Source organism: Rhinopithecus roxellana, chromosome 3, assembly GCF_007565055.1.
Source record: "Rhinopithecus roxellana isolate Shanxi Qingling chromosome 3, ASM756505v1, whole genome shotgun sequence".
Taxonomy (NCBI): Eukaryota; Metazoa; Chordata; class Mammalia; order Primates; family Cercopithecidae; genus Rhinopithecus; species Rhinopithecus roxellana.
Window position 1 is genome coordinate 109,613,233 of NC_044551.1, and position 26,266 is coordinate 109,639,498.

Sequence of the window (26,266 nt, forward strand, 5' to 3'; positions counted from 1 at the left end):
TGCTGTTGAGGAAGAGCTGCAGTGCTTTCTATTCTAAACACACATGTATTGTAGGATGAGAGACGGTCATGACAGAGCCAATATCCCCACCCACAACTTGTCTGCAGAGGAGGGGACTTCCACAGTCTGTAGCCCACTGCAGGATACTAGGCCGACTGCACAGCTGAGAGCCCCGTTACCCCTCAGACTCCAGCCAGCTACATCTGTATGTCCTCTCTCCAGCTGGCTGGCCCAGCTGTTCTGGTGTCAAAGAAAGTTATGAGTCACTGGGAAGGGCTTTGGGACAAGAGTAGAGTTAAACCATCTCCTGGGGTCTGCGTGTCATTGGCAAGCGAGCCTTAGTAACAAGCCAGTGCTTGACATTCCCAGGAAGGCCATACAACCAGAGCTTCACTTTGTGTTCCACACTCAAGACCTCTGGGCTTTGTAGAGTGAAAAAGAGCTGGAGCTGTATAGATGCTGGATGTCCTCACCCCTAGAGGCTTTCTGTCATTGCCCATGATGTTCACTAGGTTCTTGCCATCTGTCTCCTTGCAAATGCTTTTGGCTGTAGACCTATATCCTATACAATCTGGTCAAACTAGGAGACAATGAATGAGGATTGCCCAAAGCCTGAGGACTTTCTTTTGGTCTTTTGATTCCAGGGACATTATTACAACAACAGAGCCCTGGGAGCAGCTGCCAGCAAGAGTTTGAGTCCACAGCAGGATCCTTCTGGACCATCTGTGGCTTTCTGCTCTGAACAGTACTTCCTCACTACGTGGGAGGAAAGACTTGTCAGAGGATCCAAGAACCATAGGCAGTCAGGTTCTCCATGGGGACCCTAAACATTGTCTGGTCCAGCCCTGCAACCTATGTCTAAACTCCTGGAGAGTATTCCTTCTGCCCTAGCACTCATCTGGCCTCTCCATCCCCTTAGGTAGGCTAGTCCATGTGTGTGTTACAGGGCTGCTAGAAAGTTCTTCCCTATTTTGAGCAGAAATTACCTTTACAGTTGCTACCCATTGATCTTAGGTCTACCCTCACAACTGTCCTCTAGGTTTCTCTTCAGATATCTGAAAATGCCAGTCTCTGCCCCTTGCATCTCCCCTTTTCCTTGTTTTAGTACTGATTTTTCAGAAATTGTCCTGATAAACTCTTTTTTTTAGAGCTTCATTCACTATTTAATGAATGTTTGTTAAGAGTTTACTGTACATTAGACTTTGTTCTTGAATGGGAGGGATACAGTGATTAATAAGACAAATTTACCCACACAGAGCTTACATTCTAGTGGAGGGGAGGAACAGACAAAAGCAAGTAATACTATAAATGTGAAAATATCAACTGGGAACAAATCCATTGCAGAAATGTAGAATAAAGTGATGCAAAAAAAAAAGCACTGGTTTGCTTTGGGGGCTCAGGGAAGGCCTGTCTGAGGAAGTGAAATTTTATGATCTTGGAAGAAAGATCATTCCAAGGTGAGAGAGCAGAAAGTCCATGAGGCAGGAATGAGAGCTTGTGCATTTGAGGAAAGCAAGGCACAGGGGTTGGAACAGAGTGGGAAATTGTGGAATGGAACATGATGGGATCAACCAGTTGGGTGGTGCCTTTTGTGCCCAGAACAGAGGGTTTTGATTTTGTTGTTAATACATTAAGAAACCACTGGAAGGTTTTATGGAAGGGAGGACATAACATGATCTATGTTTCTAAAAGACCATTGGTTGCTGTGTGGAGATTAAATTGAAGGAGGGCCGAGTGGAAGTAGAAAGATTAAGTAGATAGCTATTGTCATGATGAGGCAGGAGCCAAGGTTAGGTTAGATTAAGAGGATTGTAGATAGAACGTAGGGAAGTGGGCAGATTTGGCATGTGCTTTGGAAATAGAATTCATACTTGGATATTATGTCTCTTGGTCCTCTTCACTCACAGTGTTTAATGTAAGTATGTATTATATGTATAATGTGTGTGTGTGTGCACGCGTGTACGCACAGCATCGTTTTAGCCGCCTATGTATAGTCTGCAGTGGTCTGGAGACTCCCCAAGGGCAGAACCCATGGTTGAGACCATGCCCCCAATATCCGCACTGTTTCCGCACAGTGCCTTGCTTGCACGTATTAGAAACAGCCATTTCTAAAGTGACTGAATTCAATGAGTAAATGAATGAGTAAAGGAAAATTACTAACAAAAGCAGTTTCTGGGTTTAATTGAACAGTGAAAGGAACATCCTTTCAATGCCTACACACTTCTACGATATTTTCTCACATCTCATATTCTTGCTTGTACCTCCCCAGACACTAAAAAGGTAACCTGTGATGTACAAAAGCAGTGTTCCTTTGGAATAGAGTTACTTTCAAAAAACTGGAAAAATTATTGATGACGACTCCTCAAATGTACCTTTTGTGTGAGAATGGAGGAGGTGTCCTTAGCTCCCTTACTTTCAAATGGTGGAGCCGTGTCCCCGCTTGGGGAATCTTGCAAGATTGGAGCTCCACACAGTACTTTGCTCTCTCCTCATTGAGGATTCTGGAGGACACTCAACCTTTCTTTCATGCCTTAGTGCTGCTGGAAAGAGCTGATTAAATAGATATGTGAAGAACACATCTGCCTATTCTTGCATAACACCTTAGAATGACTTTTTTTTTTTTTTTAACTCTTTGGAGAGATGAAGACTATGTTAACCAAATATGAAAAATACTGTGTTTGAGAAGAAAATTATTCTGAGTTGGTCTTTTAGTAATTCAAAGTGAGCCTGGGGAGTCTCCTCTTTGAAAGACGTTCATGTGTTATTCCTCTCCATGTGTTCCATAGCTGTGTCTTTTCCTTCTCACTGCTCAGACCTTGAAATCCTTACCAGTGAAAGCCCGGATGATGCAGATGGACCTCTATGCTTCCCACTAACCAGGGCTAAGTAGCTTCTAGAGACGTTTATCCATTCTCCGTGCCTCCATTTCCTCCCAAAGAAAGGCGAGCACACACGTGCAGGGATCCTTGCACGTGTCACTCTATGCTAGAGTGACACACCTGGGCATGCCTGCAAGGCTGGGTGTGTGTCTCACACTCACTTTCTCTCTGATTTATCTGCTCTCTTTTGTCTGATCTCAGCACTTTAGTTTGGTTTCTTCTTGTCACACTCAAGCTTATTGGATAATTTCACTTTTCCTCCTTATTCTGGTCTGGCAGAGATGGTAATTATAGTGATTGCTGTGCTATTAATTATGGGAATGGTGATTTTAAAATTTGATTTAGGGGTTAATTGGTGATATTCATGTGCTGTCTTCCCTCCTGATAATTGGATTGCAGTAATTAACCTCATATCCAAGTTATCTGCTATTAACCATTTGCTTCCATTTTATTTCAGACTTAAAATTGATTACATTGTTGTCTGACGCCCAGTGTCCACTTTGGGAGAAAGAAAGGTGAGGGACAGCGAGTGGAGGGCACCTCAGAGAGGAGTGGGAGAGAGTCTGTCTTCCTTTTCTACCACCCCTACCTGTTGTTCAAGATAACAGTTGTCCTCCCCAAATATTCCAGAAATCCAAATTCTTCATTTTATTATCTAGTCCCTAAATTTCTGGGGCTATTTATCAAAAGAAAGTTACAGGCATTTGAAAATTAAAGGCAGGTACATGTAACAAAGCAGAGGGCAGATACTGCCAGCTGACAATTGCTTCCGATGCCAGGGATTGGAAAATGCCATGACCAGGCATTTCCATTGGGGAGAAAATGATTACAGGCTCTGACATCATGGAATCTCCTTTGGAGAAACCACCCCCAACTGCACAAAAAGCCTGTGAAGTGCATCCATTTACTACAGAGAGAGAGGAAGGCGTGCTGACTCCCTTGTAGTTGGCTATTAGATGGGAAGAAATGCAGCTCCCTCAGGTGGAGGGGTTGCTGAGCCTGGGGAGGCAGTCACTTCTGCTGCTTCTGGATGGTGTCATTGACTCGTAAGAAGCTTTGAGACCTTGCTACCAAGATTACATCTGCTCTGGGAACATCACTTATTTTGTGGAAGTCTCTCCTTGTTGGTCCCTTATCTGGAGAGGAGCCTGGAAAACTGTCATCATAAGCCCAGAACATAGGAAATGAAAAACAAGTAACTCGGTCAGCAATTCCTCATCTCTGAATTATTCTTGCAAGTATGATATGACATACACTTTTAAAAATATGTGAAATCAGATTACTTTTTTTTTAAAATTCTGTGAGAATTTCACAACACACTGTGGGATAATTATGAGACATTCTCGTTTTAGCAAAACCAGTATCGGGAATTTACTCTCAAGGATTTCCTTTCTCCATCACCTTTTATCCTGTTTTTAATCTCTTCAGAATGAAAGCATGTAGTTTCCCAATCTTTTTTTTTTTTTTTTTTTTTTTTTTGAAACCCTTGGGTCATATATGTTTCAGAATTTTAAGTTGTTTAGATTTTAGAAAAGTAACATGGGACACATACACCAGTGGAGTCCGGGGCAATATCTAATAATCACACCTATTCATCATTTGCAGCAAAATGTATCAATATTCATTCTAAGAGGGATAAATATGGACTACAGATAGTCTCGTGCCAACTCAAGCTTGTCACACAATGAGGAGAAACAACATTCTGATTTACAGGGTTTGTTTTCGTTTTGTTTGTAATTGCAGATCATAAATTGTGTGCCTGTGCTCCCGAGATGACCTTGGCCTCATCCAGATCTAGAGAAACGGGATGGCCAATCGTATTTTCCTTTAAACTGAAGGAGCCTCAGGGCAGACTTCAAAAACAATGAACACCAAATGACTCCTCCAGATGCTGCCTCAGTACGCTCAGCCACTTCCCAAAGAACAGGACTGCTCCGTTTGTGCAGTGACCCTGAAGTCACCTGTGCAAGGGGTCCAGTCATCAAGTGGTAGAGACACTCAAACAAACCCGTAATTTCCTAGAATTTATTTTCATTCGCTCTGAGGAAGCATATTTTCAGGATGTTTGGGAATAATTATTAATTCTGAAGGTAGGATTTCACATTAAAAGCAAATGAACATTTTATGGGGTGGTACATCCTAGATTTGACTCTGGTTTGGGAAGAGGCACCTTGTGAACTGATAAACTGCCTTGGAGAACACCTATGTTATTTTGCTAAGTGTATCAAGCCAGGCTAAGGAGTCATTTTTACATGTAAAGTAAATGAGCAAAGTCAATAAAGATATTATTAATTTCAGAGAAAAACTGAAATGTCTATCAAATTTAATAATAGGTTTAAATGTGTGGATTTGCAATTTTCACCTAGCTCACTGAGACAGAAAGCAGGCTTTTTATGGATAAATGAAATGAATTTCCCCAAAAATGTGGGAAAATTATGGAAATTCAAGATACAATTCTTCTATACCATATCTGTTCTCGATGTGTCTGGACATACATAGATAAACAGAGAATCCACTGTGTATACAGATACTTTACTGATAATAAGCACCAGTCAGCATAAATATCATGCTTAGTTATGGAGCAGATCCTGAAATGATATTATGCCTCTTTTTGTATAATCAGAAGCTTGTAATCAAATAGAAACTCTATTTTTGCCTTTCAGGGTTCTGGGAAAGCATCGGTGCTCATTGAAAGAGGCAAGAAATACAATGAGGACTGACATAGGCAACATAGGCAGCAAACACCAAAGGACCTGACGCCAACATTTTAGTTCAAGGAAATGTTTTCACTTTCTTCCTGGTCGTGAGACTGTTTTACCAAAAATGTTGACAAACAACAAGAAAACAGTAAGGATTTATAGGGTTAGGTCAAAGTTTAAATCATCCGTGACTGATGACATTGTTATTTGGGGCTGTTATTCAGAGCTCAATGGAGAGACCTGCAGGTTGTTATTAATTCTGTGGGAGCCACGTTTGAAGTTGACTTCCACTCTAAAAGTGGGGAAAGAACACATTCCTGCAGCCGTTTAAGCCTGAGCAATCCCAGGCAGAGTGGAGATCAGGCAGGTTAGAGTTGTGACTGGGAGATTCTACTTCTATTAACTATACTGAGAGTAAGCAGAGGAGAAATTATTAGGGAGAGTCATCCTGTCAAAGTTCATCAATTGCTTTATTTTAGTTTAAATCCTCTCAGGACTTTGACAAAGGTATGTGGGAAACTCTAGTTGCTAAATTATCTCTGGTTTGCTCCTTTAAAGTCACTCTCCAGATATCTTTTTACTGGCTGGGAAAATGCCTGGATTCAGGCTTACTATTTTTTGCAGTTTGTTTCATTTTAATAAAATTACAAAGAAAAAGTTAGGGAGAGTAATGCAAAAATAACCCATCTACTCAACACCTCAAGCAAATGAATACCAATACTCTGCGCTTACACTTCAGAGCTTCCCCCGCCCCTTCTTCTCTGTCATATTCTTAGAAAAAATAGTAATCAGACACAATCTTTATTCTCAGGTATAATATTTTAAACCAAACTTTCAGTTAAAGGAAAAAGTCCATCCATTACTTTAGACAAATGTTTGAAATTCCTTAAGCAAAGAATGAAATAGTCTAATTTGATGTCTGCAAATCCAATAAGCATGGAGTTGTCTGTTTTAACACCCTGCTATCTTGACCTGGCCCTTCTACCTGAAATGTCTTGGCTCCCACCTGCCCCCTCCACAGTGAACAGTCATGCAACCCTCTGAGGCTTTCTCCAACCAGAAACCTTTACCACTCATCCCACCTTACATACCTCTGCAACACCTTCACCTTCCAGGTGGTATTCTTGCCAACAGAGTAATAATTTCTTTTTGAAAGATTATTGTTATTTGTTTATGTGTTCTATTTTGGAACAATGAGCAAAAGCTATGGGGACCATCCACTGAATAGTGAGGTCCTGGGGGTGATGCAAGGGGAGGGGCCATTTCCATCTCTATCTGCATCAGCCTCTTAACACAGAGCCTCCCAGTAGAAAACAGGGAGTTGGTAAGATGGGAATCAGACAATGGTAGTAATGAACATCAGGCAGCAAGCCAAGGAGAAATGAATGAATTCTGGCTTCCTTTCTGAAAGTAGCGTAAGGCAGGGAAAGAGCTCACTAAGAGGAGTCAGGAGTTCTCAGCTGCTGCTCATCTTTGCCACTTTTGAGCTGTCCTACGTTTGGCAAGTGACCATTTTGGGCCTCAGTTTTCTTAACAGCAAATTATAGGAGGCATTTGTTTCTGCATCTGAAGCAGATGTTCGAGTTCAGCAATATCGTGAAAGTTTACACAAGTTTACCATCTCACACCAGTTAGAATGGCTATTATTAAAAAGTAAAAAAACAACAGATACTAGCGAGGTTGTGGAGAAAAAGGAACGCTTTTTACACTGTTGGTGGGAGTGTAAATTAGTTCAACCATTGTGGAAGACAATGTAGTGATTCCTCAAAAACAGACGGCAGAAATATCATTAGGCCCAGCAATCTCATTACTGGGTATATACTCAAAGGAATATAAATTGTTTTGATATAAAGACACATGTATGTACATGTTCATTGCAGCGCTGTTCACAATAGCAAAGACATGGACTCAACCTAATTGCCCATCAATGATAGACTGGATATAAAGAAAATGTGGTACATATACACCATGGAATACTATGCAGCCATTAAAAGAAACAAGATCATGTCCTTTGCAGGGACATGGATGGAGCTGGAGGCCATTATCCTTAGCAAACTAACACAAGAACAGAAAACCAAATACTGCATGTTCTCACTTCTAAGTGGGAGCTAAATGATGAGAACACATGGACACATGGGGAAGAACAGCACATGAGGCCTGTCAGAGGGCAGGGCATGGAAGGAGGGAGAGCATAAGGAAGAATAGCTAGTGGATGCTGGGCTTAATACTTGCGTGATGGGATGATCTGTGCAGCGAACCACCATGGCACACGCTTACCTATGTAACAAACCTGAGCATCCTGCACATGTACCCCTGAATTCAAAATAAAAGTTGGAAATTAAAAAAAAAAAGAAAAAAGAAAATCAAGAGGAAGTTTTGGGAATGAAGGTAACGATTACAGTCTGGGGACATATTGTGTGAGTTTTACAAGTAAGCCATACATCTAAGTAGAGTTTTCCAGAGGAATTATACAAAATCAGGTCTAGAATTCTAAAACTAAAGGTTTAGATTAAGAGTTAAAAATTAAGTACCTTGCCAGGTGTGGTGGCTCACGCCTGTAATCCTAGCACTTTGGGAGGCCAAGGTGGGCAGATCACCTGAGGTCAGGAGTTCGAGACCAGCCTGACCAACATGGAGAAACCTCGTCTCTACTAAAAATACAAACTTAGCTGGGCATGGTGGTGCATGCCTATAATCCCAGCTACTTGGGAGGCTGAAGCAGGAGAATCACTTGAACCCATGAGGAGGAGTGGTGAACCGAGATTGCACCATTGTATTCCAGCCTGGGCAACAAGAGTGAAACTCCCATCTCAAAAAAAAAAGCTGCCTTTATAATGGATACCCCCATTTACCATGATATGATTAGTATGCATTGCATGTCTGTATCAAAACATCTCATGTACCACATAAATATATACACCTACCATGGACCCACAAAAATTACAAATAAAATTCAAAATAAGGTAGCCACCTTTAAGCCAACAACAAACCAGCAAAGAACGTTTGCAAAGATGGAGACAGCAAAAAGCTAGGGCATGCCACAAGTAAGCCTGGTTAAGACTGTTGCAGGCTTCTGAGATGAAGATAGTTTGCCACAATACTTTCAGGCCTACTAAGGTCATGCCTAGAGCCCAGTGGGCCATGAGACTGTATCTGAAACATCCAAGTAAAGTGCAATAAATGTGCAATAAACATCCAAGTAAAGTGCATTGGCTCGGGGCTGTGTGTTTGGGGTGGGGGGTGGTGGGTAGAGAGAAAGAAAACCAGCATAGCAAAGAATCAACTGAAAGGTAAGACTTGCCTTCTCCCTCAAAAGATAATAGGCATACAACCAACCTTTATTTTTCGAAAAGGTTTTTTTTTCTAGAAGTACTTATGAATTCACAGTTTTTCTATGCTTTTGTGATAGTGGTTTCAGATCTAAAATGGAACATCTATTATACCCAGTCGATATTTATTATTATCTTCCATTGAATGCCATCATCACTCTCCAAAATGTGTTGAAGTTAGGTCTGTGGCATTTCCCTTTCCTCCAAAATGGGTGCTTTTATGTCTCTGTTAATGGTTGAGAGGAGGAGGAAAGAAAGACCGGATGGTTTACTAAGAGGCTGGAGCTATTTTTCTCATTTGCCCGAACCTTATATCTTAATGCAAATATCACTGAACAGGTGGCCCTCATGGTTCCTGCAAACTGGGTACAGTAAAGGCTTCAAACAGGATCAATGGGCCCAGGTTGTTTCTAATTACAATTACAATGGGACGTGTTCTTTGACCCAGCTCCGCATCCTGTGGATAGCAGCACCTTCCTAATGCTGCAGTCCTTGAAACAGAGCTGTCCAGGTCAGTGAAGGATGCCTACTATTTAAACACTCATTATTTCTTTAAATTTTCCTCTGGTGCAAGAATGATCAGCAGTTGCAGTCTCTGTGAAGCAGGTTTCCAGCTGGATATTCAACACGAACACCTGCTTTCCCATCTCTCTCTGGACAGAGGTTCCTTATTGATTTGAGATATGTCCACATCTGTTTATCCTATCAGCTACTGAAGCAGGCAACTTTGTTCTTACCCTTTGCAACTGACACTGTTCTCTATGATGTGTTGATGTTAAAACATCACGGTTGAGGAAGGCTGCAAGCAGGCAAGTGGTTCTACTTAACAGTGTTGTTCGTGAGAGAATCAATTTCTAAAACTGGTTGAGAAGCATTTGCATCTTTCTATCACCTTAAGACTGCAATCACAGGGCCATAAAGTGGAATGAGGCTTTGCATGCCTACATGTTTGGGAGCAACTGTGCACTCCCTTTATAGATTTTTATTACTGAAGCCATTAGGGACTTTCAGCCATTTCATCCACATAAGCATAGATGCATCAGCCTATATATGATCTTAAGTGCAGTTTCCATTTACGCCAGCACCTTTCTCTTTCCAATCTTTCTTCTGTTCCTTTTTCTTTAATGCCCTGGGAAGGACATAAACTTTGGCATTCTACGGACCTGGCTTTGCGTTTTGTCTTTACCCTTTGACTACTGCGCTGTAAATACAGTTGGCCCTCTCTATCCATGGGTTCCACAGCAGTGGATTCAACCAACCACTGGGAGAAAATATATATATATTTTTAAATTGCATCTGTACATCTACAGACTTCTTTTTCCTGTCGCTTTTCCCTAAGCAATACAGTGAAACAACGATTTACATAGCATTTACATTGTATTATGTATTATAAATAATCTAGAGATGGTTTAAAGTATACAGGAGGATGTGCATAGGTTACATGCAAAACACTATACCATTTTATTCAAGGGACTTGAGCATCCCCAGATTTTGGAATCTCTGGGGAGGTCCTGGGGCCAATCCCCCACAGATACTGAAGGACAACTGTATTTGCTATGTGCCCCACAGATACTGAAGGACAACTGTATTTGCTATGTGCCCCACAGATACTGAAGGACAACTGTATTTGCTATGTGCCCCACAGATACTGAAGGACAACTGTATTTGCTATGTGCCCCACAGATACTGAAGGACAACTGTATTTGCTATGTGCTGCCGAGACATGTTACTTCACCTCCCTGAATCGCAGTTTACTCTTGTGTTTACAACAGAGATCATAAGGCCTTTCTCTCTGGGCTGCTGTGATGTTTCAATAAAGTAATAGGCATGTGTACCTTGCACACAGAAGATACTCAGTAAACCCCTACTTTCACCCAGTCCTTTCTTTATTTTCCACATCATTATGTTCCTTTGCATTACTGTGAATGCCATGATTTATATTTTTTAAAAACCACACAATGTTTGTGTGACTCCCAAGACAGACTCTCCAGCCTCTCCAAGTGCCCACCTCCAGAGACAAGAAGCTCAGTGACTTGAAGTGGGTGGGGGAGAGAGAAGGAGGGAGGGAGAGAAGGGGACTTCTCCTCCCACTGAAGCACTAGAACACTAGAAGCGAATCTAGGACCTCCCCGAGAATTTTGTAAGGAAGTCCAAGAAAAGCTATTAAAAAGTAATTTTTAGTACCTTAGCTGAAGAATAAATAAACATTTATTGAGGACTATGGAGAGTCTCCAAGACAGTATATTACCCATATAAAGAAGGGGAAACTGAGGCTCAAAGAGCTTAAGCATCTTGGCAGAGGTCCCAGCTAGTAAGGGGGAAGGGGGTTTCAAAACGCGGGTTTCACCCTCTGCTCTCTTCTGCTCTCCTATGTTATTGCAATAGTTTGATTTCATGTAGGAGCTTTTAAATCAATTTCAATTTAGACTTTTGGAGGCAGTCACACTGTACAAAGATGATGTCCAAAAACTTGAGTTAATAAAAATGAAAATTTTAGATTTAGTGTAAAACTCAACTGAAGTCTAAATAAGATTAAATGGTCACAACAGTGTTTCTCTGTGGTCAGATTAGAACTGCTTATCTACCTGAACTGTGTCCTGGAGTTCAGACTAGGGAGTATAGCAGGCTGGGATTTCTTTGCTCTAGCTTGATGAACTTTTCACCACTTTTCATGATGTGCCTATTGCAGTCCAGTGAGAGCTACATGGAAGAGAGTTCGTTCTATCCCTCATGCTTGCCACAAACAGTACCACACATTGACACGCTGAATATCCCTAGAGTTTCCAAACCACATGCTGCTTAGGAGCAACCAGGAAAGAGTGTAGAGGGAAAAATGAGCCCTGTTGCCCTGTTTGTTTTGGAAAGGTCACTTGCCCCGCTGCAGAGAACTTTTTCTGCCTGCCCTCCTTGGTGATCTGAGAGTGGCTGACACAACAACAAGAGCCCAGCTACATTTCCAGTGCCCTTTAGGACAAAGAGGAAAGGTGTGTGGAGGTCTAGCCCCTCGCCCTGCCTCAGCCTGGGCCACCTTATTCCCCCTGCTGCCCCTACCTCATCTCTCCAGGTGATGTTCCTGGCCTTGGAATGTGTTACAACATGACCCAGAGACAGGCCACTCCCTGTACCATCCTTCCTAATCGCGCTGTCTCTCTCTTTCACACACACACACACACACACACACACACACACACACACACACACTGAGAGACACCCTTCTTCACTGAGGCAGAATCACTTAGAACAGTGCGATCACAGAGCCAGAGGAATCTTATAGACCATTACATTTCATATCCTTTCCTTTTACAGGTGAGGAAACGGTCAATGCTATTTTTTTTTTTTTTTTTTTTTTTTTTTTGAGACGGAGTCTTGCTCTATGGCCCAGGCTGGAGTGCAGTGGCCGGATCTCAGCTCACTGCAAGCTCCACCTCCTGGGTTTACGCCATTCTCCTGCCTCAGCCTCCCGAGTAGCTGGGACTACAGGCGCCCGCCACCTTGCCTGGCTTGTTTTTTGTATTTTTAGTAGAGACGGGGTTTCACCGTGTTAGCCAGGATGGTCTCGATCTCCTGACCTCGTGATTCGCCCGTCTCGGCCTCCCAAAGTGCTGGGATTACAGGCTTGAGCCACTGCGCCCGGCCGGTCAATGCTATTAATGTGCCCTTCCTTCTGTTAATGACAGCAGGAATTGTTGGTTATCTTTAAAACTTCATATGATATTAGAAAATGAGCTTTTTAAAAGAATTACTGAGACATGGTAGTAAGTGACTTTCCTCATGGAAAAATAGTGCCACTATTATCATTTCCTCTTTATTTCAAGCCCACACTTGGAGTTGTTAAGAGCATTTTGTATTTGCAAGTTTCCAGATATATTATTTTTCACATCACTATCCCTTATTATTAAAATGTTCCCTGTGTGCCAACATTCTGGAAGATGCTGCCACGTGTACCAAATAGGACACAAATTGTATTCGCACAGTCAAGGCCTCCATGCAGTTTGATGCACCAAGCATTTATGCATCGTTTGCTGCAGCTGGACATGTGGACAGTTTGTGGGGCAGCCCAACCAGGTCTCTAAAACAAGCAATGTTCATTAATTTGTGTGTATAGACAGTGGGTTCCTCATGGGCCACTTGCTAAGGCTGCTCAGCCACTTGCAGATGATGGTCAAGAGAAACAGAATACCTCAAACTGCAGCGTTGATGTCCTGTACCTGGGTAGCATAAAGGTTCCCTCTGAGCCTTCAAGAGCAGGCAGATGAGGTGAATGGGGAAGAAAGGCCTCCTAAGAGATTGGGAAGGGCTGGGAATGTTTCCAACTGCAGAGAGCCCTATTTGGGACAGCCAATGCTCAACTCCAGAGTTTTGTCAGGTGGAGACTTGGACTAGCAAAGCCCGACCTCTGATTTTTTTAAAGAAGTCAGAAATCTGGAGTTGTTTATTAAATCTCCTATTTTTCCCTCAATGTTGCTAATTTAGGTTTTTTCTTCTCTGTGAGTCAGTTTCTGCCAGGTACTACAAGTTTGTGAGCCCCCATAGAATTTTCCAGGGCAGAATTTGGAGGATAGTTGGCCAGAGGATTAGAACTAGAGTCAGGGGTTAGCCTGAGTGGTACTCTGGCTGGGTCCACTTGTCATGGCTTCCCAGTCCTCGTGGCTTATTAAACTGACTCATTAGAAGTAAGATGTGGCAATTGATGGACTCATTCTCTGACTTTGTAATCATTTCCAGCTCCACTGCCATCCCTTTTGCTTCACGCTTGGCTGACACAATGACCCGCTGTACATCAAGGGTGTGGGAGGTAGCCTTGTGCATAAATGGAAGCCCTAGTAATTGAAAAGAATTTATTATTTAAAAAAAATTATCAACATGAATGCATTCGCCGGGTTTTCAGACAGTCCTTCTTTTGGTCTCCTTTGTTTCGTCTTCAATCTGGAATACCTGAAAGCTAGTTTCCTGGCCAATTAGCATTCTGCATGGTTCATCTGGCTCATGGCAACCAATAATCACAACACCATTTGTACATCACAGTTCTGTGACCCAATTTGGGCTTAAAAACTGTAGGGAAAAATTATTGTGAAAAAATTTTTTGTTTGGGTGTAGATAGTCAATACAAATTAATTTCAGATGAACCTAAATAGACCTGATAAATTCACTAAGCAGATGCTATTAAAATGAAGAATGTTCTTAAGGTTTTCTGTGAATTTGGGGGTTTGGGGCAAATTAGGATTATAACTTTGCAGTAGTGGTATGTTTTACAAAAGCCATTTCACTTCAGGCTAAGAAGAGTGAAAGGCTGAGACAAGTAGATGGAAAATTGAGATATAATAGGCTTACTTATGAAGTAAATGCTTTTATTTAGAATCCTTATATTGACAGTCCTCCTTTATCTAATTTTCTGAATAGCTGCTTAAGTCTAAGTTATATTTAGCCTATACAAGCACAGTCACAGACAGGGAAATAGACAAATGTTTGCAGATACCTATAAATATGCTGCATGTGGGTAGCACTTTTCAAAGTTTTGAAAGTGACTTAAACAGCCTCTTAAATTGCAGCAACACAGCTCACTCGAGGTTTATAAACTCAGTGTTAAGTTCTTGTTTTTGTTCTCCTGGGCTGGTGTAAGTCTGTATTGCGTGATCTTAGGAAACAGACCCAAGCCTGTGTTCTTTGGATGAGAAATGACAATGTTATGGAATTGGGATCCCTCCGCAAAGTAATCATTTCAACAAGAAAATTTATTGTCTACATATTTACAAGGGTTAGGGCCCAAAATTGAGTAGAAAGGGAATAATACATCAAAACTTCAACTGAAGAAAATTTTAGTGTTCACGTGGACTGACCGAGATGAACCAATACTTTCAGAGCACTTTCACCCGTATGATGTACATGTTAACTACCTGATGATATAATGATAGAAAGACATATAAAACAGCTATTTTTCCTGGCAGAGAGCCCTGCTGTAAACCTGGAGGTATTTAAATGACATATCTCAGCCATGATGCTGGCTGCAGGGATAGCCAGAATAGCCATTGACTTGCATAATAGATTTCTTCTGCATGCACTGCTCTTCCTGCCAGCTTCTGGGGTTGACAATTTCACATTTGACACATGCAATCTTAAGATGGAAAAAATTAAAATTGGGGGATATAATAAAGTAGCAGGACATTGTCTTGTTAGCTTGTAGGACATTTGCACCAAAATGAATGCAGTTGTTGAAGGATGGAGACTCATTTGTCATGTCAAGAAAAATTAAGCCTTAAAAGCATACATACATCTCTAAACATTTCTAAAGGAATGAGAATCAGACTTTTGAGTTTCCTCTTTTCTTCCATTATATGCTACAAATTCTCTGAGGCAATATGCTTCTGTATAATACTATTCTTGAGCTCCTGGTAAAAGTTGCCAGTTCTCCCTGCCCCCTCCCCCTCCCGCCAGATGCTTTCTCTCCTAAAATCTAACAGCTGACTGGTGTCTTGTTTATGTTTTACTTACTTTTGTGATTTATTTCTCCCCCTTAATACTGAACTGAACAGGAGCCATGAGAAGCATATCAGGGCACTTCAGAGCTTCTTTCCTTTGAGTTCAGATTCTCTAGGATAGGAAGAACTGGCAAATAAATGAATGAATAGACTCTTGCTTCTCACCTGTCTAATAAATACATGTTTATGTCTCTTCGTAATGGTTCACCCTTATGAACAAGTAATCATTTAAAGTTTAATTTTAATCTACACATCAGAGATGGAGATATGGAACTGTTTAGGCTTTTCTCTCGATCTCTCTCCCTCTTTGATTTTCAAGATAAAGCAAATTAATTAATGTGCACCTTTCAATTGAAGAAATGCTTAAGACCTAGCTGTGCCTGTGAAATTATAAGTTACAGTGCAACACTTGGGACTGATTAATACTTTTTTGGCATGAAGAGAAGAGACATAGGTATGTAATCAAAATGGGGTGTTCCAAAAAGCGTTAAGTTAGCAGTTTGTTTGCCAAATTAACTTTCAAAGACATCTAGGTTACTAAGTTTGACATTTCTACACACAAATCTTAAATGATTGATGGATTACTGTAAAATAGCTTTGTTCAAAAAAGATAATCTTTGGCAGGCTACTTCAAAGAGTTTACTGCTCTGGAAAGATGAAAAGATACCCTCATTTTACATTAATTTTCATGATAGATCAATGCTTATTTGCAATATGCCTGATAATTAAGTGATATTTACCATATTATGAGTCTTTTTTTTTTTTTTTCACTGTATCCAGCAGTCCCACATGGGATTGTTTTTGTTTCCAAGATTTAGGAGAATTTTTCTGCACATAAAGAGCTTCATCAAGAAAATACAGATGGGTAGAACAGTATATCTGACATTTTTATTCACTACTATTTCACTGCAAGGAAGTATTGAGACTAAAATATGCAGAGATACGACTTTTTAAATCAGCAATACCGTTTCAGAATGCGGTTTCAGATTCTCCTTGTAGTAATCTTTAGAGTGTGAAAGGATCTGCCTACTTCTCTTTAAATATAGATTGTGTGATTTTATTTATTTATGTCTAAGTCACTGTAGAATGACATGAGTCAGGGGTGAATATCTCAATGAAGGGGTCAAGCAGGTAATGGAAATCAGTAAAGAGGACGAGTTATAGATGTGTGTATGTGTGTGCGTGTGCATGTCTGTACCTGTGTGTTGGAAGTGGAGGTGTGGTGCCTAAGGAAACTGTCATTTAGGGCAGTATGGCAGGTATTTTGATTTTTACAAAGAAATTGAAAAATCTAGATTAATATCAGAAATCTCCTATTTGTTGATATTGGCAATCACCTCAAATTTCTGAGTGATTTTGAATGCAGAGTTTCATGATTGTGCAATAGCCATCTATAAAAGCCTAAAGATGGCTCAGGATAAAGGAACTAAAGCTCTTTGTACCATATTGGAGAAACTTTGCAAAAGGGCTCAGATGCATGGGGAAAGAGGTAACAGTAGGTAACGGGTACAAGTTCCAAACACAAAAATCAGCGAATTCACCATGTAGAAGATGTAAAGCAGAAGCTTTTTTTTCCTCTTGAATTTATCTTTAAGGGTATTTCATTTTATGGCATTGAACAAAGCTGACTTGGAAAAAAAAATCTGTTCTTCACTTTTTGGCAGGGTGAAGTAGAGAAATAAAGTCTCCCCGCTGAACTACTATGAGGTCAGAAGCCTTGCTGCTATATTTCACACTGCTACCCTTTGCTGGGGCTGGTTTCCCAGAAGATTCTGAGCCAATCAGTATTTCGCATGGCAACTGTAAGTACCCATGGTCTCACTCACTGTCTCCCTTTGAGAACATTTTAGCCTGAATCGGACTAGCCAAAAATAAAAATGAAAAATGAAATAGAAAAGGTGACTTCTTAGACCTCTGTACGTGGCAAAGGTGGATAATTCAAGTCTAGTCAAATTGATAGGATGACTTTTCTATAACTCCATCAGATGTTGTTGTGGGGACATGTGTGAGGATTTGAAACGTCCCTTGTAACCCTGATGGAGTCTCAGCTACTACATGAAGGCCATGGTGTTCATGTCTTAAAATCAACCTGTGGGAGAATATCACTGTGATCTGGGTATTGGCAGTATTATGTTACTCACCTTTACATACACTTCATATATAGGGATTGTTGCAAAATATGAACAAAAAACAATGACCATTTTGGAGTACTTCAGAGAAAATTATTATTATTTTTTGGACTTAGAAGTTACATGGTTAATAGACTTGGGTAAAGAGTAATTTTGAATTCATAGAGGACCCATTTTAACTGTTTGTAACTTTCCTTTGGTCTCTGCTTCATCGTCAGGAGTAGATACTGACATGATTAAGAATTCAGATGTCTCCTCAAAAGAGGAGAGTCCTGCCTATGTGTTGCATGGAACATTCAATTTACCACTTTTTTTTCATGCCCTTCAAAAGACTTAAGTATTTTATTACAATAAAAATGTAAGAGAGCATTTTTTTCTAAATATCTCTTTTCATAGTAATCACCCCAAAACAAACACGGAGTGAGCCATAGAAAGGTGTCTAACATTCAGAAGGGATACTAAGGAGATCCACATATGCCCAGTGTTCAGCTGTTCCTTCTGGGGTGGAAGAAAATGAGGTAGCAAAACTGACACACAAAACAATTAGAAAGTCCAAAGTCAAAGGGCATTATTAAGAACAAATGTGTAGTTCAAGGTCATCACTCCTGAAATGGCAGAGTCCACCTAACTCAAGGTTCTAAACTTAATAAACATTTATTTATTTCCATTTGAGGTAAGATTTCTGTCTTGGATGCCTAAGTATAGAAGGGACTCCGGGGCCAGGTGTGGTGGCTCATGCCTGTCATCCCAGCACTTTGGGAGGCCGAGGTGGGCGGATCATGAGGTCAGGAGATGGAGACCATCCTGGCTAACATGGTGAAACCCTGTCTCTACTAAAATACGAAAAAAAAAAAAATTAGATGGGCATGGTGGTGTGTGCCTGTAGTCCCAGCTACTCAGGAGGCCGAGGCAGCAGAATCGCTTGAACCCGGGAGGTGGAGATTATAGTGAGCCGAGATCACACCACTGCACTCCAGCCTGGTGACAGAGCGAGACTCCATCTCAAAAAAAAAAAAAAAAAAAAAGAAGGGACTCCAGCCGAAATGGGTTGCTATCAACCACCCCTCTGTGGTCACTCAAATCCATGATCTTGGAGACATTTGAACTGTTTTAGCAATCTCCTTAATGAATGGGTACATGAAATTTCAAAGCAGTGGAAGGGAAAGCACAAGATTGTCTTATACCAAGCTCTCTTGTGAATAAAATATAGTAAGACCCCTGATAAGATACCCATTGTGAGTAATGGTCAGATACTACAAGGGTGTGAAGTGAGGGTCTGAGCATAAATCTGTGAATGGTTCTAGTCATTATTTACACCCCCACCCCTCTCCAGAAAACAAGTGCCTTTTAAATGTGGCTCATCTTTCTTTCCTCCTGAGTTTCTCTGGAGGCTCACCAGTGCTCTCAAGATTGTAAGTGTAAAGGCAGAGATGTTGAGATGTAGGTATTTTTAAAGGTCAGATCTGAATCCAAATTGCCCACTCTCAGACAAAGAGAACTATAGGAAAAGAGAAATATGCTCATTGACTCACCAAGTCAGGGAAAATTTCAGATCACCTGACTGGCTACACTCAGTTTGACCCTGTCCTGTCAAAGCCCACATTTCTGTGAAATTGTTAGCCAACTGCTTAACTCAAGAGTGAACTTCCCACAGTTCCTAGAATGCCAACCAACCTCGCAGGGCTGCCTTCAATAGTGGATTATTCCAACTGGACGCCTGTGGAGACTGTATTTTTCTTCTGGCTCCTGGACAAGGGCTCTCGCCTCCAGACCACATTGCATTTGTGGTGATTGATGGGAAGGCTGCTTTGAAATAGTTTTGTCCCGAGACAAGATCTTTGGCAGACTGCCCCTCAGGCTTAGCTCTACAGAAGATGAAAAGAAAACTGTGGAAGAAAAGAGCACCTTCATGCACAGCGTTCGCTAGCAAGTTGAGCCCTGAGAAAGAGAGACAAATCAAAAATTGTGACACTTAGAAATATAAATCCAGGCTTATTATCATCTAGAAATGAAACTAACTTGATGAACCTTAAAGAGCACTCTTCTATCATATTTCCTAAAATAACAGACTCATATGGAAATGGAAAATGGTGGCATGGTCTGACTTAAACACGGCTTTCTTTTGTGGCCTGTTTCCCTCCCCTCCCTACCCTGTCAATTCCTGGCTTGATTTGTTTCTCCTTTCTTGCGCCATCTCCTCTTTTCACAGATACAAAACAGTATCCGGTGTTTGTGGGCCACAAGCCAGGACGGAACACCACACAGAGGCACAGGCTGGACATCCAGATGATTATGATCATGAACGGAACCCTCTACATTGCTGCTAGGTATGGGGCCCTTTCCCCTTGTCTGCCTTCAGAGTGTCCAAAAGCCCAAGGTCCTAAATTTACCAGCTCTGCATTATTTTTGAGATCTTGAGGTTTCTAAATAGAGTGTTATTTAATTTAAAGGCTCCTGTAATTTGTCAAGCAATCATTATTTCAAAACTGTCTGTGTCTGTTTAACCCTATGTGGATTTAAATAGAAATAATAGCATATTTGGGCACTTACACTCAAATAATCCACTGTTTATCTTGAACATATATGCAAATATTTATTCAAGCACCCATTAGAATGCTCTGCTCCTCAATACTTTGTTTGTTTGAGATGGAGTTTTCGCTCTTATTGCCCAGGCTGGAGTGCAATGGCACAATCACAGCTCACCGAAACCTCCCTCTCGTGAGTTCAAGCAATTCTTTTGCCTCAGCCTCCCAAGTAGCTGGAATAACAGGCAGGCACCATCATGCCTGGCTAATTTGGTATTTTTAGTAGAGACAGGGTTTCACTATGTTGGTCAGGCTGGTCTTGAACTCCTGACCTCAGGTGATTCACCCACCTTGGCCTCCCGAAGTGCTGGGATTACAGGCCTGAGCCACCTCATCTGGCCTAATACTTATTTGTTAAATTAAGTAGAATGTGTAAACATGTATTATATAGTGTAAATGTAGGTGTGTGCATTAAACCTATTTATATTTTTTGCAGTTATCATATATATCATTCATAATACATATCATCACTTTGAAAGAACAGCAATGACAACCAAAGAAAGCATAATATATATTTCAGAAGGTTTTTATTTGGTTTTAGTAAAAAAAATATTCATCCATTGGGGAAATGTTATTTAGACAGACAGACTGACGTCTTAAGGCTGAATGGCATGGTAAGAATACGGCTCAAACAGGGATCACAGAAATTTAGGCTTTTGTTATAATTCTGCCCTTAATTTAGCCGGACCACAACTTCTGTGGCCATCCATAAGTATCCTCTGCCAAATGAGATGTTGTATTTGATTACCTTAATGAAGTCCCTAAGGAGTCCAACAATATATGATCCTCCATTTTGGGAGTGTGTAGCTATTCAAAATAATTCCAAATGAACAGCAATATGGAGCACTATCTTGTAGTGTTCCCTGTGGTCTTTCTTGGCTCTACACTGTTTAATCATTTCACACTAGGGAGAAGAAATGGAGATTATGCTTTTTTTGAGACAGCATTTCACTCCCATTGTCCAGGCTGGAGTGCAGTGGCACGATCTCAGCTCACTGCAACTTCCTCCTCCTCACCAGTGTTAAAGCAATTCTCCTGCCTCAGGCTCCTGAGTAGCTGGGACTACAGGCACCCACCACCATGCCCAGCTAATTTTTGTATTTTTAGTAGAGATGGCGTTCCACCATGTTGACCAGGCTAGTCTCGAACTCCTGACCTTCAAGTGGTCCACCCACCTCGACCTCTCAAAGTGCTGGAATTGCAGGTGTGAGCCACCATGCCCGGCCTAGAAATGGAGATCGTTTCTATCTGGCATAAGGAAAGAACAAGTAAATAACAGTGGTTGATTCTTCTAAAGCACTTAGATGTTCTGAGGTGACAAGCTGTGCAACATAAAGTTAAAAACAAAACAAAACAAAAAAAACGGCTAGACTAAAACGTCCTGAAACTGCCCCCAACTTGGCTACAGGAAGCAATGTCCAAATACTTTTCTAAAGTTTTACTTTACAAATACTTATACAGTATATACAACTAGTATGCTGTGCACATACAATTAACAAACATAGCTGTAGATTATTTATGAATGTCAATTCATCCAATCCTGGAAACAACCCTATAAGAAGGAGCTGTTATTATTCCCATGTCTTATAGGAGGAATCCAAGGGACAGATAGGTGAAATGATGGGGCCAAAATGACAGAAGCAGGATTTGAACCAGGATGGTCTTGCTCTAGAGTCCATGCTGCCATTCCCTGTACTTTGCTGCATACTGAGGAATAGAGCTGGTACTGTTTGTCCTGAGAATACCCTTGTAATAGCTGTTGCCCAAGAACATGGTCATTATGAGTAGTCATTATAAAGCCTTTCCATAAGATGCTCAGTAGTCACCTCTCTGATAGAATACCAGCTCCTTCTTAAATGTCATTTTTATTTTCCTAAACATAATAGGGTTGGAAAATGACATTAGTACTCAAGGGCTGATCAAAACAAATGATAAAACATTGAATCTGTGAGAAATAGGTTGACTTAAGAATCTCTTGTGAATTGTTCACTTTCCAATTGAGTCTCCGGGGGAAAAAATGGTATAACAGACTGCCCTTGTACTCAATGATTTAGCAGCGCGTGGACCACAGGTTCCAGGGCTACACGAGTGTTAGGAGCAAGGTCCTATGCAGACTTAAAAGTGACCTTTATTCTAGCTCATTAAAACCAAGACAGTTTTATTCTAACTCCTCACCCCAAGGAAGGTAAGGGAAAGAAGAAATAGAAGGATAAAAAGAAGAAACACACTAATATTTTTGAAACTATTAAATAAACTCATCTTTGATTAGAGGTCAAGTTTATATCACTGTAGCACTGACATATTGGTTTTCACACCATACGCAGCCACTTCCTCTCAACACACACCCTTAGACAAATTCTTGAAGGGATTCCATGCCCACCATATTTAGGGCCTCTTCTCTCCTTTTAATTTTACACTTTATTTTTACGCTTCCAACTTTAATTCACTTTAATGTTACACTTCCCAACATTGCTCTGAGAGATCCAAGTTTCTAGGCAGCAAATAACATGATTTAAAGCTAAATCCCTCCCCCCGCCCCCCGCCGCCCAGGTTCAAGCCATGGCAACACAATTCAGTGGTGCTTGCTGGAGGGGAAAGAGGAAGTCCTAGGATTAAGTCAGTTTATGTTCAAATAACTGAATTCAGGAAGAACAGTGTATGAGACCTGGGATGCACACTAAGATGGTTGGGAATGACCCCTGACCATGGTCTGTGGTTTACCATAAAGCACCATTTTTGTTTGCTAGGGCCATGTGAGCTTTTGGATATTGAAGAAGATTGTCATTGTCCAAAAGAAGATTTCATTCACAGAATTCTATGTTTAAAAGGCTTCCCAGTTCTTCTAGACAATTGGTGTCAGCAATCGCAAGCCAAGTCCCCTCCAGAACCCAGGGGACTGAGTGAGTGTTGGTGGCAAGAACCCCTTTCAATTCTGCTTTATTATTATCCACTTTGTAAATTCCTCTTCTTTTTTAATCTCTAAACTGCTAATTAACATAAACAGGCCATGCCAAAAGGGGGCAATCTGAGAGCTTTCTGAGGAGCTGCCAATGCATATTAATCAGTTGTTCATTTACAATTCGTGTGTTCAGCTCCGACTTCAGTTTTGAGGGGAGGCAGGCAAGGAAAAGCCTCAAGTCATCTCAAACCTGATACCAAAGTAATAGGCAATTCCATTCCAATAATGAGTCTGACCACAGCACCACCAATCAAGTCAAACAAGTAATAAACATGCAATAAAACTGCCTTGAAATTAAAGGGCATGGCAATTCTGGCAGCCTACTGAAGTCTGAAGAAACTTCCCTATTCAGCAATTTACAAAACAGGCCCCTACTCCTCCACCCCTTACCATGCCCTTCCCCCTCTCACCCCATGCACACTCACAGTAGCAGGCAAGGGAATTTTCTAAGCCAACTGCCCTTCCTGCTCCTTTTATTTTCATGTGAGATGGCCTGTTATTTTTCTGTGTTGTGCTTTTCTAAAACAAGAATCAAACAGATTTTCCAAGAACTGAAAAAAAAAAAAAAATATATATATATATATATATATATATATATATATATATATATATATATGTGAATCCTGCAAATAATTCCTTTCTTATCAGCTCCCCACTCTTTCTTTTAACTAACGAGGTGGCTTAAAAGTCTGCATAGAAGACTTGAGGTCCTGGTTTAAAGCTGTGGGTAATTTTCCAGCCCCAGGACTTCCTGCATTTTAGAAAAAGTCAATGTTATTTCAAGGGAAAATGAGCTGTTTTGCTTTCCCTCACTAGCCCCCATCTCCTCTGTTGAATGTAGTTCTTTTCTTTCTTACGAATTCCAGACAAAAACGCCCTTGTACTCAGCTCACACAGAAGGGGATGTTTAAATATAGCCCCACACCTGAGCTGCTGATTCTCTTTCTCCCCTTCCAAGGCTAGATTGGCAGCAAATTGTAAAGACAACCCAATTCTCAGCAAAACAGGAAGGTGAACAGAAGCAAGAAATGTAAACTTTAGCTTAAGTACATTTTAGACTTTAATTGACCATCATTATGAGGAAAAGAGTGGCTTCTGGAAATAATTTTACCTTTATCGTCATCCATCCCGTCGATCAAATAATCAAAGTTAAGATGGAAATATATTTTCAAAAGAAAGATGGAGATGGAGATCAGTTTTTTGTTAGCCCTCTTGATGAACAAATGTGGCATGTTGAATACCAAGTATTTGGTACGTGTATTTGAAGATAATGAAAGGGCGCACGAACCCATCTGTTTTCTAGATTTGGGGCCAGTTTAACTTTCAGAGCCCCCCCTTCTGAGCTACATATATGCAGATGTTATAGATCTAGTGTCAGAGAGAAGAGTTAATACAGGAAAGTTTTCATAAAAGGTGTCCCTTGGAGCACAATGCCATGATTTATCAGAAGGTGCTAAATGAGATCCGGAGACATCACTTGAAGGCTGCGCTCTTTTCTTCTTGCATGTGGATATCATGTTTTTTTAAGAACATGGATATGGGCTTATCTGCCCTGATAAGACATAACTCATTAAGCAGAAAATGAACTGTTTTGACTCTGTGTTTGACCTTGTATTAATTTTTCTTTGCCTATAGGGACCATATTTATACTGTTGATATAGACACATCACACACGGAAGAAATTTATTGTAGCAAAGTAAGTTGTTTTAACGCCATATTTGTAAAATGAAGGACCTTTGGATAGTTCTTGAACAGAATATGTATTTTAAGTGCATTAAGATGATGTAGCTAATCATAACTTAGAGAGACCAACATGCATTTTGTGAAATCCTAATTGGGGAATAGGTTACGATTTAATCCATGTTCAGAAACAGTTATGTACTTCATATTTTATTCATCAAATATATGTGTACATATACATTTTGAAGTTTTAGGTAATTTCTACATTTCTTTTATAAAAATATTGCCTCATTTGTCCAATAAAATATCAGTTTCCATAAGTAAAATTTTGTTCCACAAATGTGTTCTACAAAGGTTTCAATGTTAATTTCCATGTCTTGCAGTATTAAGTTTGATTTGACTGTTGTGGTTCAGGAACTTGATTGTTACCCATTTAAGACAGACATAAAGTATAAGCTAAGCTTTCCTCATAACTCCACATGGGGATATTTTACTTCATAAAACCTGTACCATAGGAGTAGAAGATCCCTTCAGTCCATTAATCTATGTGAAGGAGTATAACCTGAATTAAATCTTTGTCCACCTAGAGTCAATGTCCTCTTTATGTTTAAGAAAATGACTTCCATATTTTCAGAAAAAAGCCTTCTTTATAAAAATTGATTTATCAACTGAAAGGAAAGGGCAAGGACACATATTTTATCAAAATGAGCATAATTTGGCAAATTAATTTGGATAGTTTATGTAAAATTTTCACACTGTTGTTTATTCTTTCCTTTCTCCTTCATCTTTATCTCAAACAGAAGAAGATCATTTTGTGGTCTAATGAATTGATAGGAGTTCAAAATTAAACGAACGTTTTCATCTGGAATCTTTTGTTGTTATGGTGAATTAATCATGGAGAAAGGGTGCAGAAAGCTTTCAATAAATATATGTTCAGGCTTTAGTCTCCCCAAGGGAACTCTTACTTCTAAAATCAAATGCAACAACCTCTGGGCTCTAACTGATTTCTTTCTTGATCCCTGCAGAAACTGACATGGAAATCTAGACAGGCTGATGTAGACACTTGCAGAATGAAGGGAAAACATAAGGTAGGCAATTTTCATTTCTCCTGCAGCTGCCACTTTGGGTTAAGTTTTTGACTGTCATATCCAGCCATAGACCGTGATGTAGAATGGATTGTTCTTTTACCCTTTTCCCTCAGTAATTGCTTTTTTCATCAACTTATTGAAGGCTTTAATTTGCAAAAATAGTTTGCTTTTAATGTGATGAAACATTACAACAGCTGCTAGGCCTGCATCATGAACAACTTAGGCACACACAGGATTATGGACACAAAGCCGGCTGCACAGAGTCTTCCGAGTGCACTCCGATGCCCACCTCTGCAGTCCAAGGCCCACAGGGAGTCTGTGGAAGAGCTCATAAAAGGCTGCCGCAGACATGCGGGGTTTTCTGCCTTTGGTCATATGACAACATAAAAACACACTTCAGCCAGCAGCTTTGTACATCAGGGAACACTGGAGCATCTGGCAT

At 40.6% G+C, this 26,266-nt stretch overlaps 1 protein-coding gene across 2 annotated transcripts in view; it reads left to right on the forward strand.

Annotated features, from left to right (window-relative positions):
* Positions 1-26,266, forward strand: part of SEMA6A (semaphorin 6A) — a 132,829-nt gene that overhangs the window by 53,103 nt on the left and 53,460 nt on the right. For both annotated transcript variants that reach the window (XM_010379538.2, XM_010379537.2), the window contains exons 2-5: positions 17,048-17,185; positions 19,722-19,839; positions 24,692-24,752; positions 25,762-25,824. In XM_010379538.2, the coding sequence (XP_010377840.1) occupies positions 17,086-17,185; positions 19,722-19,839; positions 24,692-24,752; positions 25,762-25,824 (342 nt within the window). In that variant the 5' untranslated portion in view covers positions 17,048-17,085. The remainder of the gene's footprint in view (positions 1-17,047; positions 17,186-19,721; positions 19,840-24,691; positions 24,753-25,761; positions 25,825-26,266) is intronic.